This window comes from Peromyscus eremicus, chromosome 17, assembly GCF_949786415.1.
Source record: "Peromyscus eremicus chromosome 17, PerEre_H2_v1, whole genome shotgun sequence".
Classification (NCBI taxonomy): Eukaryota; Metazoa; Chordata; class Mammalia; order Rodentia; family Cricetidae; genus Peromyscus; species Peromyscus eremicus.
The window spans coordinates 11095612-11112107 of NC_081433.1; the positions used below are offsets into that span (position 1 = coordinate 11095612).

Genomic DNA, 16496 nt, shown 5'->3' on the forward strand with positions numbered 1-16496 from the left:
AGAGGAAAGGGTTGATGGAACAGGGAGGTCTGACGTGACAAAGATGCCCAGCAATGAGGCAGCACAGAGTAGCCAGTGGAAGGAATGGCCTCCTCTCCTGGCCTGCCAGAAGGGGCAGTGCTGCGTCCTGGCTGTATTCCATGGCTAGGTGAGGGTATGTGGATACTAGCCATTGTCAGCCATTGGCCAGGCAGTCTGTTAACCAGAGACAGTTGCTGACAGCACCCATGTGGGTGGAAAAGCCTTACCTTGTCTGGATCTGTGGTCGTGATGACCCACACACAGTGAGCATTGTCTTCATACTGCACAGGGTAGTTAGGGGAGGTGATGATACCACTCGGCCCACGCAGGTTTGATCCACATGTCCTGGCTGGAAACAGATGGAAACAATACAATTTGCCCAGCAGTTCATTAGCGTGAAAAGGACACCATGTGGAATGCCTTTTCTGAAGTTCTTTTTTTAGGTAGCATACAAAATAATGGGTGTCAATCTGACATTTTTGTAAGTGTGTATAATTGTTCATATTTGTCTCTTTCTGCTCCCTACTGGTCCCTTTCATACTCCAACCCACCCCATCTGCTTTCATGTATGTGTTCTTTAATATAGGTTCCACATGTAAAAGAAAATAAGCCACATTTTTTTCCTTCCTACCCACTCTCCTCTTCCCACACAGACCTGGTTCTACATTAATGGCCTATGGATGTATAAGTTCACATTTGTATTTAAATCTAGATTCTTTGCATGAGCGAAAAACATGACATTTTATTTTTTTCAAAAAGATAATTATATCATTTCTCCCTTCCCTTTCCTCCCTCCTAACCCTGCCACATATCCTTCCCTGAATCTTTTTCAAATTCATGGACTCCTTTTTCTTTAATTGTTACATAAATGTGTGTGTATGTGCACATATGTTCCTAAGTATATATCAATGAACGAGCATAATCCTTAACTATATTCTAAAAAGATTTATTTTTAATTTATTTGTATGTGCATGTCTGTGTGAGGATGTAAACATGTGAGTTCAGAGGAGAAGGTGCCTGGGAAGCCCAGAAGAGGATATCAGATCTCTGGGAACTAGAATTATAGGCAGATGTGAGCTAACCATTGTGAGTGCTGGAAACTGAACCTGGATCCTCTGCAAGAATAGTAAGCCATATCTCCAGTCCCCATGAAGTTTATTTTTAACAGGTCATGATATAAAGTTGGCAAGTGTCTTTTGCTCAGCCTTCAGGAACCTTGCCTGATATTTACAATGTGGGTGAGGGTACCTTGTTAGAGGATATTTGGAATGACATTGTCACTTGTAGTTAGATTAATTCTGTAGAAAGATTAATATCAAATCAGTCAGTTTCAAATGCCACTGTGGGGCAAAACCCCATTTCCTAGGTGCTCATTTGTATGCAGAGAGTCTGTATGTCTATCCATCTGTCCACAGATATAGTGAGATGCATAAAGGAGCTCAATACGTGGGATTTGGAACCAGTGCCACACCTCATACAGAATGGACTTTCTCCCCCCCGCCCATGTCTTATTTATGATTCTTATTCTTATTCTTAAAGAAATTTTTTTATTCATTTTATATATCAACCACAGCCCCCATCTCTCCCTTCCTCCCTACAGCCTTTCCTCCTCACTCCCTCCTCTGACAAGGTAAGGCCTCCCATGGGGAGTCAGCAGAGGCTGGTAGAATCAGCTGAGGCAGGTCCAAGTCCCTCCGCATGCATCAAGGCTGTGTAAGGTATCCCACCATAGATAGTGAGCTCCAAAAAAATCAGCTCATGTACCAGGGATGGATCCTGATCCTACTGCCAGGGGTCCTCTTAAGTAGATCAAGCTACACAACTGTCTCAGTTATTCAGTAAACTGAGGGTGATGGGGGACAATGGACGGTAGGGGATGGGGGATGAGAACATAAGGGAATGGGATGGTTGAGCTGGAACAGGAACAGAGTGGGAGAGCAATGAAAGAGATAATATGATAGAAGACATCATGGGGATAGGGAGAAACTGGGTGCTAGGGAAATTCCCAGGAATTCACAAGGATGACCCCAACTTATACTACTAGCAATACTGGAGAGGCTACCTGAACTGGCTTAACCCCAGTAATCAGATTGGTGAATACCCCAACTGTCATCATAGAATCTTTCTCCAGTAATTGGTGGAAGCAGATGCAGAGATCCACAGCCAAGCACCAGGCTGAGCTTCAGGAGTTCAGTCAAAGAAAGAGAAGAAGGATCCTATGAGCGAGGTCATCAAGATCATCATGATGGGGAGACCTATAGGATGGACTTTTGATGCAGTTTCATCTCTGTTCAGCTTTGTCCTATTTCTCTCAAATGAGTATGGTGGATGCAATGCTAAAGTCTCATTCAAGGCTTAGCTTCTATCTCCCCAAAACTATGCCAACTCTAATAGCACAATGAAAAGAGAACCCTGAGTGTATTGTGCCATTGAAACCTTAAAGAAAATAGAAATGATGACTCCAAAAGCAAAGGAAGCCATCATTGTCTTTTTCTTCATCTTAAGGCTGAAATGAAAAAAGCAACTGGAGCCTAGAAACCGTAAACCGATGAAAATGGCATAGTTTGTGATTAAAAAAAAAAAAGAGAAGTATTTCAATTGCCCTCTTCTTTCTCAAAGTTTTATTTTCCAAAATCAATGGGATAACTTGGAAATCTAATATCAATCTGGGTTCTGGGCTGAATATTAATAACTCAGACTGGGTTTGGGAAAAAAAGGCTACTTTTATGAGAAAGTACATGCAAAGATATGCACTCCATTATATTAGATGCTGTCATTCAGAGAGCACACCAGGCTGTGGGCCAAAGATGGATGCCCCAACATTGCAGAGGAACCTTGGGGTGACTATCCAGGCTGCCAGATGTCCCTGTCATTTCTTAGTTTTGAAAGTTGTTTGTTCTGCACTTCCAATTTACTCAGGTAATATTAAGTCCTTCTGAGGTCTTTGATGGAGGTGGAGACTAGGTAGTTATAGTTTTCCTTAGTTATAATGAAAGGCAAATTAGGTACAAAACTTTGGACTCACAAAGATAGGATTGATAACGGAGTATTTTCTCTAAATTTGCCAAATGCAAAAGGACTGGACATTATGAATGCAATTCTTTTTTTTTTTTTTTTGGTTTTTCCGAGACAGGGTTTTTCTATATAGCTTTACACCTTTTCTGGATCTCACTTTGTAGACCAGGCTGGCCTCGAACTCACAGAGATCCGCCTGGCTCTGCCTCCCGAGTGCTGGGATTAAAGGCTTGTGCCACTGCCACCACCACTACCACTGGCCATGAATGCAATTCTTACATGATAATTGTTCTTATTGTAATATAGTTTTACTATGTTAAAGTTAGAGCCCTTTCCTTCTCATTTAGAAAAAAAGGGTGAAATATGAAATATTCCTTTACACTGTGTAAAGGGATGTCACCAAGATTAGTTTGTTAAAGATGTGAATGACCATTAGTTAGTCAGGAAGAGGTTAGGCATGACTTCTGGGGACAAAGAGCTCTGGGAAGAAGAAAGGAGAGGTAACAAGGTGAATGCAGGGAGAGCAAGACATGCAGGAAGAGAGAGAAAAGCTACAAGTGATGTGGCAACATGTAGATGTATAGAAATGGGTTAATTTGAGTTATAAGAGCTCGCAGCCTGGGTGGTGGTGGTACACGCCTTTAATCCCAGTACTCAGGAGATAGAGCCAGGCTAATCTCTGTGAGTTTGAGGCCAGCCTGGTCTACAGAGTGAGCTACAGGACAGGCACCAAAACTACACAGAGAAACTCTGTCTCAAAAAGCAAAAACAAACAAACAAACAAACAAACAAACAAAAAGAGCTAACAGGACAAGCCTAAGCTATAGACTGAGTTTTCATAATTAATAATGTCTGAGTTTATCAGATGTTACAGGACTGGACATTGTTAATATATATAATGGAGTTCTTATCTGAATCTGTCAAATGTTAATGGACTAGACATCGTTAATGTAATCTTGACTGTGTATATTGTATATACTTACTGGGGATGTCATTATTGGGGATCAGACAGTCCTGATGGAAATGTCCAACTACACCAGGACTCACAATGGATTATTCTAGACACCTCTATACAGAGAACACATCTGGCCATCCAGTGGATTAGTCTAGACACCTTCACACAGAAAGTACACATGACCACCCAATGGATTATAATCCTAAACACCATCATACAGAGAGCATACATGGCCAACCAGTAGATTAATCTAGACACATTCATACAGAGAGCACTCCTGGCCACCTAGTTCATGATCTGTTCATTACCTGTTCATAACCTATGCTTTCTCTCTTCCCATTGTGCCTTGGCTGATGACATATTCAGGTGAGTTGTTTTCTAGGAGACTCAACTTCAAGGGTTAATAATATAGGTCTCCTGTCCTGCAATGGCTAGCTGGTAGGGAATTCAGGAGCCTCCACTGTCCCCAGCAGGAATATACAGTCTCCTCTCTAGTCTATACTCATACTAAAATAGTTTAAAATGTGACTATTCTTGGAAGAAATACTACTCCTTTGTAGAAGTCATTTTTTTCCCCACTGTTTCTATTTCTCCATAGTTTTCTTTGTCTTCTCAGGCTGTAAGTCTAGGACTTCTGTTTACTTGATGATACATACTCAGCACCAAGAATGCAGGCTGAAGTCCTTGACATGAGATGCGAGCCACATCAAGAAACTTAGAAGTTGTTGAGTATACACACACTGCAGATACTCTTAGCTAAAAATTAGTCAACTCAACATGCACAAATATGTTTAAAATGACTTAAAATTCCAGTATTTTCTGTCGAAATGAATAGCATGGTTAAAATAAAGGGTAAGAGACTATTTTTTCAAATCCTGGTAGGCATATAGTAGCTCCCCAGGTTATGTGGAAGAGTCATCTGAAAGCATAGATCCATTCTAGATGCTAATCTTCACTCTGTGATACATCTATTTTAGGAACATGTTTTCAGAAAAGATCATGAACTTCCAATGTGAAATTTATCTAAAGCATTTTGACATTGACAGTATTAGTTAAAATGTCTTAAGGAAAGGTAACACCCATACTCTTCAGAAATAATGCCTTTATATTGTGTTTCAACTTTGCTATACTTCATAAATAACAGCTCTTATAAATACAGAGTTAATCACAAGTATATATTGATTTAATTGTGAATCAGGATAAGTATGGGGATATCGAAGTATTTCAAACTTTGAGAAGACATATCTAAAGACATAGAAACTATTTCAGTATATTCCCACTGATAATTTGGCATCCTCCAATCATTAGGCTCTACTATTCCCAATAGGAAAGTCCACAGAATCTAGCCCTACACTATCTACTGTGTGCTTCTGTGATCTGTGTTGAAGCATGGCCCTTGACCTGAATTACTAAAAGTTTGCTTCTTAACTTCATAAAATTCATCTCACTCATATTTGAGGAATGATTTTTACATGGAGTCTGTATTTTTATTAAGCTGTCTCAAAAAAAAATAAGTTAATGAATGACTAAACATGTAGATCAGTAATAGAGTCCTTGCTTAGCATGTTTGAAGCTCTAGTGTCCATCTGAAGTGCCATGAGGATGAAATAAATAAATAAATTCAGTACTTAAGAAGAAAAGCCAGGCAGGGAAGAAAAGAGAATCAGAAGAGAGGATACGAAGTAAGATGGAGTGCTCCACTGAATAAGAGCCAGTAATGGAGCATCAACAAGTGAAGGGAGCTAGATAACTACCATCAGTGTGTGCCACTTCCCTTCTATTGGACACACATAGCCAAGGTGATGCAAGAGAAACCTTGCTGAAGACAAAGAGGAGCAGTGTTCCTAGATCCCATTGAGGAAATGAGTGGGAAGTAGGGTGTTAGGAACTTGACCATTGGTATCTGAACAGGAGCAGAGATGAAGCTCTGGGAATTCACACAAGACCGTATAATCTGACTCAAGCCCAGAAGTCTGAAGCTCTGCCTGTGTCATTTGCTTTTCACCCAGACACTGCAGTTTCTCACTCCTTCCTATGAATGGGTGGTGAGCTCTTATGGTCTGGGAGAGCTGGACAGGCCTATCGTGACTGACAGTGGGAAATCTTACTGTGTTCTTGAAGGTAAGGTGACTTCTGAACTTGTAGTTGCTTTTTTACAAATCAGGCATTCAAACAGTAAGCAGAGTCTTTAGACAATGTAAGTGACCATAATGCACTAGGATCTATCAAACAGTTAGCAGAGTCTTTAGACAATGTAAGTGACCATAACGCACTAGGATCTAATACTGTTGAGAGCAATATTTGTGTTCCCTGTCACCAACATGCACAGATGTGTGCTCATATGCATTGTAGTTCAGTGTTACTGTCACTCTCCTAAAGACCTGAACCCTGTCCACATCTGACAATATCATATCTGATTCAGATCAATGTCCAGTTACATGTTAAATGTCTCTGGACAGTAACTGTGTCATAATTTGGAACAAAGGTTATGCCCTGAAGAGTTTCCTAAGCATGTATACTCAAGTTTCATAGATAATTTATACATCTTCTAGATAAAACTGGAATTTATAAAACAGTGTATTGAAAATGTAATAGTTCAAGAAGAAAAATGGACTCTACAGTCTCTTATCCTCTGCACATTGACCAATTATAGAACCCTGCATTAATCAGTATCTACTGCAAAAAGAAGCTTCTCTCTAATAAGGGCCAAGAGATGCACTGATCTATGGGCATAAAGATAATAACATTAAGGGCAGTTTAATATGGTGTCTGTTGAATCCAATGGTAGGAGGTCCTCCCCTGGGTTTTTATGACACACCCAGCTATGAGAGTTTGGACAAGTTAATGGTACTAGGCATTAACTCTGACTTGTGGACCAGCTTTTAGTCTGCTAGAAAATGGTTGGTCACTCCCCTAACATTCATGCCACTATTATACCAGTGGTCATATCTTGTCAGATCAGTTGTTACTATAAGTCATTTGTGAGCTCACAGCACAAGAGACTATGGTCAGGGTTAGAGTTAAAGTTAGGGTTATGGTTAGGGAGTTAGGGTTAGGGTTAGGATTATCACATCCTTTTATCCCAGGGCTAAGGGGTCATCATGGAAGAGCTTGTAGAGGGATTGTAATAGTCAGAAGCAGTGGACATCTACATTGAAATATTATTTGCTGTACATGACTGCTGTGGATATCGATCTGTATAAATAAAGTGCTGACTGTCCAGTAGCCAGGCAGGAAGTATAGGCAGGACAAGCAGAGAAAAGAATTCTGGGAAGTGGAAGGCTGAGGCAGAGGAGACGCTGCCAGCCGCCGCCTTGAGTACCAACATGTAAGATACCGGTAAGCCACGAGCTATGTGGCAAGGTATAGATTTGTAGAAATGGGTTAATTTAAGATAGAAGAACTAGATAGCAAAAAGCCTGCCATGGCCATACAGTTTGTAAGCAATATAAGTCTCTGTGTGTTTAGTTGGTTGGGTCTGAGCAACTGCAGGACTGGCGGATGAGAGAGATTTGTCCTGACCGTGGGCCAGGCAGGACTGGAGAAAACTCTAGCTACATATGACAAGACCACTACACACATGACCTCACAGATATTGTGACTACAAACATAAGACTGTGCAAGATTAAGCCAACCATGGATGGTTGCTTAGGATGCAACTTAGGAAGTGTTAAGTCAAGAGCTGTTGGTAATTGATGACTGCTGGGGATGGGAGTGTAAGTTTTCTTCAGGGTCCCCATGATTATTAGTGAGTGGTCTTGCATCCATGCACTTTCAGACAGAACTAAGTAGTCTCAGGTTGAAGGGAAGGAGCAGATGAAGTTAGGAGGGCAAAGTAGCAAGAGCGATAGGCAAGATGGGAGAGGCTAGTCAACACATTATATTCATACATCCATCCATCTGTTTCTAGAGGTAGCATTGGACATTTACTGTCTGACAAAGTAACATATATTAAATGAAAAACACATTTTCCTCACATGAATGAACAACTCACTGAAAGAATCGCTGGGTTTCATAGTTCACACCTGAAATTTCATCACTTATGAGCATAAGGCAGGGGGTTTACCATGAGTTTGAGGCCAATATGGGCTAAGAGAGAGACCACGCTTCAAAATAATCATCATCATCATCATCATTACAATAATAATAATAAATAAAAATATTTATTTACTTAGATCTTACAAAACCTTTTTTGTTCTATAGTAACTAGTTAATCAAATTGGCTAAAGGGTGAAAAATTTGATTCAAATACAGTTAAGTTAGCACAACAGCAGGAATCATAGGGGATGCTCTTTGAAAGAAATCACTAGATTATATATGATGTATTTAACACATATATGTACAATACATATATAATTAACATGTATTATATGATATATATAAGCATTATATTTCTTGAAGTTTTTAAAAAAATGGCAAGTCATTTTGAAGTGTCCTGATTGTCAGCTGAAGTGGGGACAGAAAGGCAGGGCTTAAGGGTTAAGGGCTTATAGTCCCCTTGTCACCTGGGGTCCAGGCCTGTGTCCTGCAGTTACTAAATGCTGCATCTTCAACTGTTTTGTCTTAAGCCTCTTACTGGGTTTAAGTACCTTGGCAACCTACCTAAGAGTCATTTGAGGATTGAACTAAAGGACACAAGGCTTTTCTCTCACATGGCTTTGACTTATGATGGTATGTGTGGCCAATGATTGCTGACTGCCTATACTGAGGGTGCAACAAAGAGAGAAATTAACTCAATTCTTTGCATGAATTGAGACCAAGCGATTTTTTTTATTTTTCTTTTATATGTGGTTTTGTTTGGGGGCCGGTTGGCAAGGGCAGAGGGCAGATGCAGGGGTTGGGGAGATAAGTAGGACTGGGATGCGTGATGTGAAATCCACAAAGAGCCAATAAAAGTTAAAAAAAATGTTCACCTGAACTGAGAAAGAAAGAAACAAGTAAATAAATGCTCAGGCACACAATGCTATTAGGAAATGAGGGAGACAGGGAGGAGGTCCCCAGAGTGGAAGGCTGGTGATGGAAGAGGGTAGGTAATAGAGAGATTTCAGACGCACTGACATCTGACAAAGGTCCAAGATGTAGAGTGGAGAAAGCAAGGCTGAGAGCCTCAGGTGGACATCCCATGGCTCCCAGATGTGGTCAGCACCAACTCTGCTCATTCCAGGCTCCTGTTTGTCAATGGGATAGACAGGTCGTATAAAATCTGAATCCATCACTTCCAGAAACCCTTTGACAAAGCAATATCCAGAAAAAAATAGTTTTCTCCAATGCCCCTCAATTATACAGCTCAAGAATCTGCAGTCACAGCTACTTCCACTAATTCAATACAACCAAGGAAGCTATGGTGTGTGTTCCTTTAAAGTTCTGACACAATAGCAGCTTGAACAAATAACCACCATATGAAAAGTAATTCTAACATTGAAGCTAGACCTGTGATCCAGTAGCATGGAGCTTCTCTCTGGTGTAAATAATCTTTTCATTACCATTTAAAAGGTCATTTCTGCGTCGGCATAAAACATGGGTGGAAAGAATAACGCATAACAGCCTCAGAACATGACAAGTTAATACGTTAAGGATAATTCTCGTTAACCTCACCTGGAATCCTGAGGTAATAATAACTTTATTCTGCGACCCTGGCTGCCTCCAATTAACTTTTGTGTAACTAGGGTTACAATTGAAAATAACACTTCACTTTTCTTAAGTGCCCTTTCAACTCATGGAGCCACTCAAGTCTTCAGCTCCACCCAGCGATGGAACATCAGCAGTAGAGGACGCTCTCCACATAAATCTCCCCTAAGCCCCGAGAGATGAAACACCAGCCTGAACATTTCACTTAAATAAAGCGATATCATCTCCTTATCTTTTTTGTTTGCTTATTTTTCTACTGCCAGTTAAGGATGCTTATGCAGTTTTAAACAGCTCGTAATGTTTTACCCCGAGAAAAAAAATCATAATAGCTGTTTTCATATCTCTAAATGAAGTACGCATAATTTCAAATGGAATATGGAATCCCTTGTGTAATTACTGAGCTGTGACAACATTCATCTGTTTGGTAACTGAAGGGAAAGGTAATGTCCCCAAGCCTCCAGGCTAATTAGATAATGTAAGCTTTGGCAAACCACACCAGTTTCTAGACCCAGGGTCACTTCTGACTCACTGTGTGTTATCAACAGCTTCAATCAGACACTCCCCAAGGAGAGAAGGCTGCATAATAATCTAATAGTCAGAGACCCCTCATGGAACTGGGAACCTTGAGAACCAGGCTTTACTTGATCTGTGACCTTAAATCCCCTTATGTTTATCTTGGTCTCAATGCTCAGAGCAGTCATTCCTCTATCTGATTGAAGGTTGGCTTTAGAATATGTGCCTGATATGAGTAATCCATGGCCTTTCATAACATCCAAGAATGAATTGGGAGAATCCACACCAGGTTGTTATCTGTCTACAAACTACTTGTAATGGTGGCAAAAATGTACTTGAGACATTGCACTCCCTGTAGAGAACTGTCCACAGCTTGCTTGCTAAATGTCCCCACAGTTGGCATTGAGTAGATTGCACCCCCAGTAGGGAACTCACCTATACCTTGGCAAAAGCTTCTACAGTCTATTTTCAGAACTATTTGAAACTTTAAGGAGTGTGATATCCACTTTTTCTGTATGTGTTAGAGACCCAGCATCATCCTTTTATAGAAATAGAGAGGAGCCTGTTTCTCAGCTCTTCACCATCGGTGAGTCAGTCTGTCATCAAGAGCCCGTAAAGGGCCAATTCAGAGAGAATGAAGGCATCTTCACACTTGAAAATGGACAGTCTAGAAGGCCTATGGATTTTAATCGAAGGAAGTACTTTGTGCTGTGGGGATGCCAGCTGAAAAAAGGATGATGAGTCATTTAGATGTCTCCTCTCCACACCCACTGGGTGTTGATGACTCTCCAGGGCTGGGAAGGAAACCGAGGAGGTAGACATGCTGCTTCTAAAGCATTGCTGACCAACACCTGAGCCACTGGGCATGGACAGTGTGGCTGGTCTGAAAGCAGGCATGTCGGAACCATCCATACACACTGTATTCCCATGGGACAGTGCCAGTGAAAGTGTTGAGAACACAGACATGGCATTGTAATCTTTTTGTCAATGTGTAGATACTATTTTCTCGGTAACTACGTCCAACAAAAAATTATTAACAAAGCTAAATTGTTTTGCTGGTTGAGCTGGCTGTTCAGTATCTGTAAAATGCTGTGTGGGGTGTGTATTTTATCAGCGGTGGGAAGTGAAAAGCTGTAGTTTCTTCAGAACTTCCCTAAACAGGTGAGATCAGCTGACAACCATCATGCAGGAGCTCCTCCCACCTGTCCAAACATGGGAGAAGAGATGAAATGGTTCTGAATCTAACACTTTCGGCTGCTTCTCCTGGTTGGCACCACTCTGCTCGCTCTAACTCTAGGAGTCACTCATGTTCCTGGCAGCAAGTCCAGTGAGTCTCTGCGTCATCCAACTAGCCTTGGGCTCAGGCAATTCCTTAGTCTGGTCTGTGTTTGGTACCCTGTCTGGAGAGTTGTTTACATGTCTTCCCAAGAAGTTAAAACAACCCTTTCTCTTAGAGAAAGACTCCTGTCTGTGGCTAATAGGTGATTGGCCCCTGGGAGGCCAGCCTGGTTGCTGACACCATGCTTTCTGACCACACAGCCTTCAGTCATTATGCAGGTAGCCAAGCCAGTACCTCTGTGACCCAGTATTAGGAGCTAAACCTATAGATTCCTCCCCATCCACCTGGCATTATTTTCTGACACACAGAGTCTGCTGTGTGGCCTGAGGTGCTGGAAGACAGATTTTAAAAGGGTGGGGTGGGGCAGCAAGAACTTGAGAAGCTAAGTGAAGAAAACCTCAATGGCCTTGAACTGGTAGAAATCAGTGCTTGAAGAATTCTACAAAGCTCAGAGACAGGGGGGACCATGTGGGAAGCAGGGTCTTGCTATGTAGCTCAAACTATCTTTGTTTTGAGATCAGGAGTCCCCAGCCTCTCAAGTGCTGAGCTTAAAGGACCACTATGCCCAGTTTAGGAATCAGAACTTAATTGACAAACTTGGATATCTACCTGAGGTGTGCAGATTGTGTGGGAACTTGGTGTATCATTCATTTTACTGCTTATAATAAAATGTGTGTGTGTGTGTGTGTGTGTGTGTGTGTGTGTGTGTGTGTGTGTATGTTTGTGTGAGACACATACACACAGAGGGGGTGGGAGAGACATTTCACATCTGGAAAAAGCTGCTGGAGTCATCAGAAGGAGAATAGTGTAAGTGTGACCACATGGCTCCATTGACAAGTTATCCCACAAAAAAACAGGCTGAGCCAACCTCATGGCCCCATAAAGCCTGAACACTCAGCCACTGAGAGGGTCAATGCACAGGACTGAGGAATTTTCTCAGAGGATGTCTCACCCTCTCCAGGGAGGCTCCAGAGAAGTTTATGAACTCCTGCCTGGCCTTTCAATAGATGGCAGGGCAGAGAAGGATTCTGTTACTTCTCTGGATGGAGCTGGAGGAGACTGTGATAAGGGAAACGTATCATGCACAGAAGCACAAGTACTAGGTGTTTCTGCTCATACCTGGAGTCTAGGAAGAACTGAACTCAAGTGGAACCAGGGAGGGGAGGCAAGGGGAAAGATACTCAGCAGGCACTATGTTTTACTTAGGAAGTTCTGGTAGATAGTGTGTACAGTAAATGATGACACTGTGTTACATATTTTCAATGGTATAATGGTGAGAATGATGGGGTATCTCATGCCTGTGATCCCAAGACAGAGGATGCTGAAGGTAGAGGATGATACATCTTTAGAGAAGCCAGTATGCTAACCCTGATGTGAATGTTACTCACAAAGCCGGGTATAGCAACATCCCAGCACTTCTGCCAGTAGGTACAATGTTATGTTCATTAAATATGTGAATAAATAAGTGGAATTAATTAGATGCAGGGAATGAATACTAAAGGGTTAGGATGGATTTTAGATCATGAATTAACTTAAAAGGAGAATCAGTATGTAGATGAATCTGAAGTAACTTTGAATCTGGACTTTCTATTTACTTAAAAATATTAAATGATTTTTCAACTGTGCTCAAAACAGATGTTGATTAGAAATTTACATTAAAATAGAGCAAGAATAGTGTAGTTTAATTTTTTTCCCTTTTTAACAAGATGAGATTATCTTAAAAGTATTAAAGACATTCTTGTCTGCTGGTACAAATGCCAGCCAACTACGTCTTCTATGAGAAAACTACCCTAAAATCTAGCTCGAGTTAGAAAAGTACATTATCTAGACGGTTAAAGGGGGTAATTCAGCAGGAGTCATGGATGCATCAAGGACAGTTGAGGCATCTGAAATGTATAGCAGAATACCAAACAAATCCATAGACCAAATTCCTTGACAGAGGTGTTCTCTCCCAAACCATAATCAAGGAGCCCATAGAAGTCCATCAGGAATAAAGTTAGATGGGCTTCTCCTGAAGACAGTATTCAGGACAGGGCCCCTTGCACATTGTTGATGTAAATGCCAATCAGTGCAGCCACTGTGGAAAATATTAAAAATCTAACTGCATGTGTCTAAAAGATCAGGGACTGGGGAGATGGCTCACTGTTAGCAGTCTTCTTTTACAAGGCTTGAGGACCCCCAATACCCACGTAGAAGTCAGGCCTGGCATGTTTAGAACTCAGAGCTGAGGGACAGAGCCAAGCACATCCAAGGACATGGTGGAAGTGGGGCTCTAAGAGACCCCATTTAAAAAGGACAGTGAGGAACAATTAAGAAAGCCATTCAGCATTGACCTCTGGCCTCCACATATGCATGCATGGGTGAACATATCCATGCACACACGTGCACAAAACTAACTAAATGTCTACATGGAAGGAGAAGATGCTGTTATACATGGAACTTTCTGTGTTCCACTTAGTCCTGTATTTTCCCTTAAAAACTATCAGTTTATACAGGTTATTATGAGATAGAAGCAAAAACTCATATAAAGTCTAAATCTAGTTTTCTTTTAATTTTAAAATATTCTCCTTGTAAAAAGAGTTGTCAATTTTCTGTTGGATTTCATGTGATTTTGAAACTTCAGGCAGGATTCATGTATCTCATAAAAGTGGGACATTCATATTTCATTTCTGTCTAATTTTATGTATATCCCTTGAAGAAAGTTGGCAATGGTGATGGTGAATATTTCCTTTGGTAAATGACGTCAGTATATAGTTTAAGGTAAAATACGATGAGCTGGTGAGATAGCTTGGGCATTAGGTTATCACACTGAAGACCTAAGTACCACCAGGATGTAGGGAAGAGATAACCACCTCCTGAAAGTTGTCCTGGAGTCCACAGGTACCATGGCAGGTTTATGGACTCACACACATCCACACACATGCACACACAAATAAATAGAAGTTAGATCAATCTGGGAACCACACTGACAAATTCTTTTCATCACTCATTCCATCCACATTTCAAATCCAAAGTCAATGCCACTGAAGGGCTAGGACTTTAAGTTTTGCAGCATGTTTTTATGTACCTACCCACTGTGCACATGTGAAGAAGATTATCAACCTTGTGGGTATGTGTGTGTGTGTGTGTGTGTGTGTGTGTGTGTGTGTGTGTGTGTGTGTGTTTGAACTCAAAGCATCAGCTTTGCTCAGAGCCGCCTGTGTTGGAAAAATAGTAGACTTAGAATTACCGTCTAACAAACTCTGAAGAACTTTCTTTTGACCCACATCATCATGAAGACACACATATTACCAATTCCTTCCCCAGCTGTAGACCCTGCTTCCTGTTAAACATCACCCTGTGTTCAGGAGAACATCCTGCCCTGGGGAGAGTCTGGGCCACCTTACGGGGCACCTTACCTCGGCAGATGGGCCGGTGATCACTCCATGCTGCAAGGGTCTCAGTGACTCTCTGGCAGGTGATGCCCTTGGCCCCTTGGAGCACATAATTGTCCTCGCAGGAGAATTGCACATTTGCACCAACCCTAGACAGTACCAAGCAAAAAACAGTCCAAATTACCAACAGAAGGAAAACATCAACAAGATGACTTTTATGGTTGTCACCCAGTCTAAATTGACAAAGGAATACATGTAGCAATCCACAGGAGATTATATTTCAAGTATTAGTAGTTATGGTTTCAGAGTAGGTCTCAGGTAGCCCAGGCTAGCCATGAACTTCCTATACAGACAAGGTTAAGTTTAAACTCTCTAAAGATTATGTCTAGAGGCCACCTTGTGAACCTTAAGGGTTACGTCCCATACAGTACCCTTGAAGTTCAGAAGAAAAAGTTGGGTCCTCTGGAGCTGCAGTGACAGATATCTGTGAGCTGCATGTAGGTTCCCAGAACTGAGCCTGAGTCCTTTGCAAGAGCACCAGGTACTCTTAACTGCTGAGCCATTGTTGCAGCCTCCACGGAAGGTGATATCATTGTGGAATAGTGTGGCTTGCACAGGAATATGTATGTGAGAGAATTTTGCACCCTGAAAGCAAAGCCAAGTTGGACATTGTCTTATTGAATAAATATTTTACAAAAGCAAGAACTGAAAGAGTCCAAGTTAAGAAATTATCTCCATAAAGGGTTGACATTTCTGCTGTCAACATTCACCATACACCCTAGAATGTACTGGTTTTATACATCAGAAATATGTCTTATAGGAACAGAAGCATTTATCACAGGGAACAACAATACATTCAGCCTAGAGTGAGATGAAAGACAATGTTAGCTCCAGAGATGCATCTGAAAAACAGAAACCTGATGATTGAAATCAACAACAGGACACTGTCCAGGATGAGCGTTTGAGAGGTGCATGAGGCAGTGTGAGTCAGTGGATGAGGCAGTGTGTGAGGCAAGCAGCAGCCCGAGAGCACAGGACTCTTTCCCTGCCTGCCATCTGCACGGAGTGGACAGTGGAGTATTTCACTGCCTCACAGCTCAGTTCCTACTGGAAGCAATTCTACCCGGAGTGATGCTGAGAAAATGTGGGTGAAAGCATACATCTCTGGGGATGAGATGCCAGTCATCCACACAGATCCATAAAGGTGATAATAAATAAAACATAAGGGAAGAAATAAGCATGCTTCCTCTCCAGCTGATTGAACCTCACAGGGGATATTGGGATTAGGATTTCCCAAGCTATGTGATAAATCAGCTCACACCTACATGGTACTCTTTCTGGGGATAGTCCTGCATGTGTTGAAAAATCATTAATTTTGAGCCAACCCAATTGGGAAAATCTTGGTTTAATGAAACTAAACACTTTTCCTTTGTGAAGGAAAATCCCAGCTTCATAAAAACTAATATGCAAACTGGTTGTCTATTGAAGAGTATGTGAAGTACATAGAATTTCTAGTTTTACTTGTCCAAAAAGCCATCTTTATACTATATGCCAAGAACAACTGGACTTCTATAGCACAGACTTTGAAAAAGAAATGCCATAGATATAAAATTAGGGTTTGTTTTTGTTTTTGTTTTTTTTTAAGATAACA

The 16496-nt window shown here is 41.3% G+C and overlaps 1 protein-coding gene across 1 annotated transcript in view; it reads right to left on the bottom strand.

Annotated features, from left to right (window-relative positions):
* Csmd1 (CUB and Sushi multiple domains 1) overlaps positions 1–16496 on the bottom strand; it is a 1274530-nt gene that overhangs the window by 432309 nt on the left and 825725 nt on the right. The window contains 2 exon segments of the mRNA XM_059244994.1: positions 249–370; positions 14870–14994. Coding sequence (XP_059100977.1) covers positions 249–370; positions 14870–14994 — 247 coding nt within the window.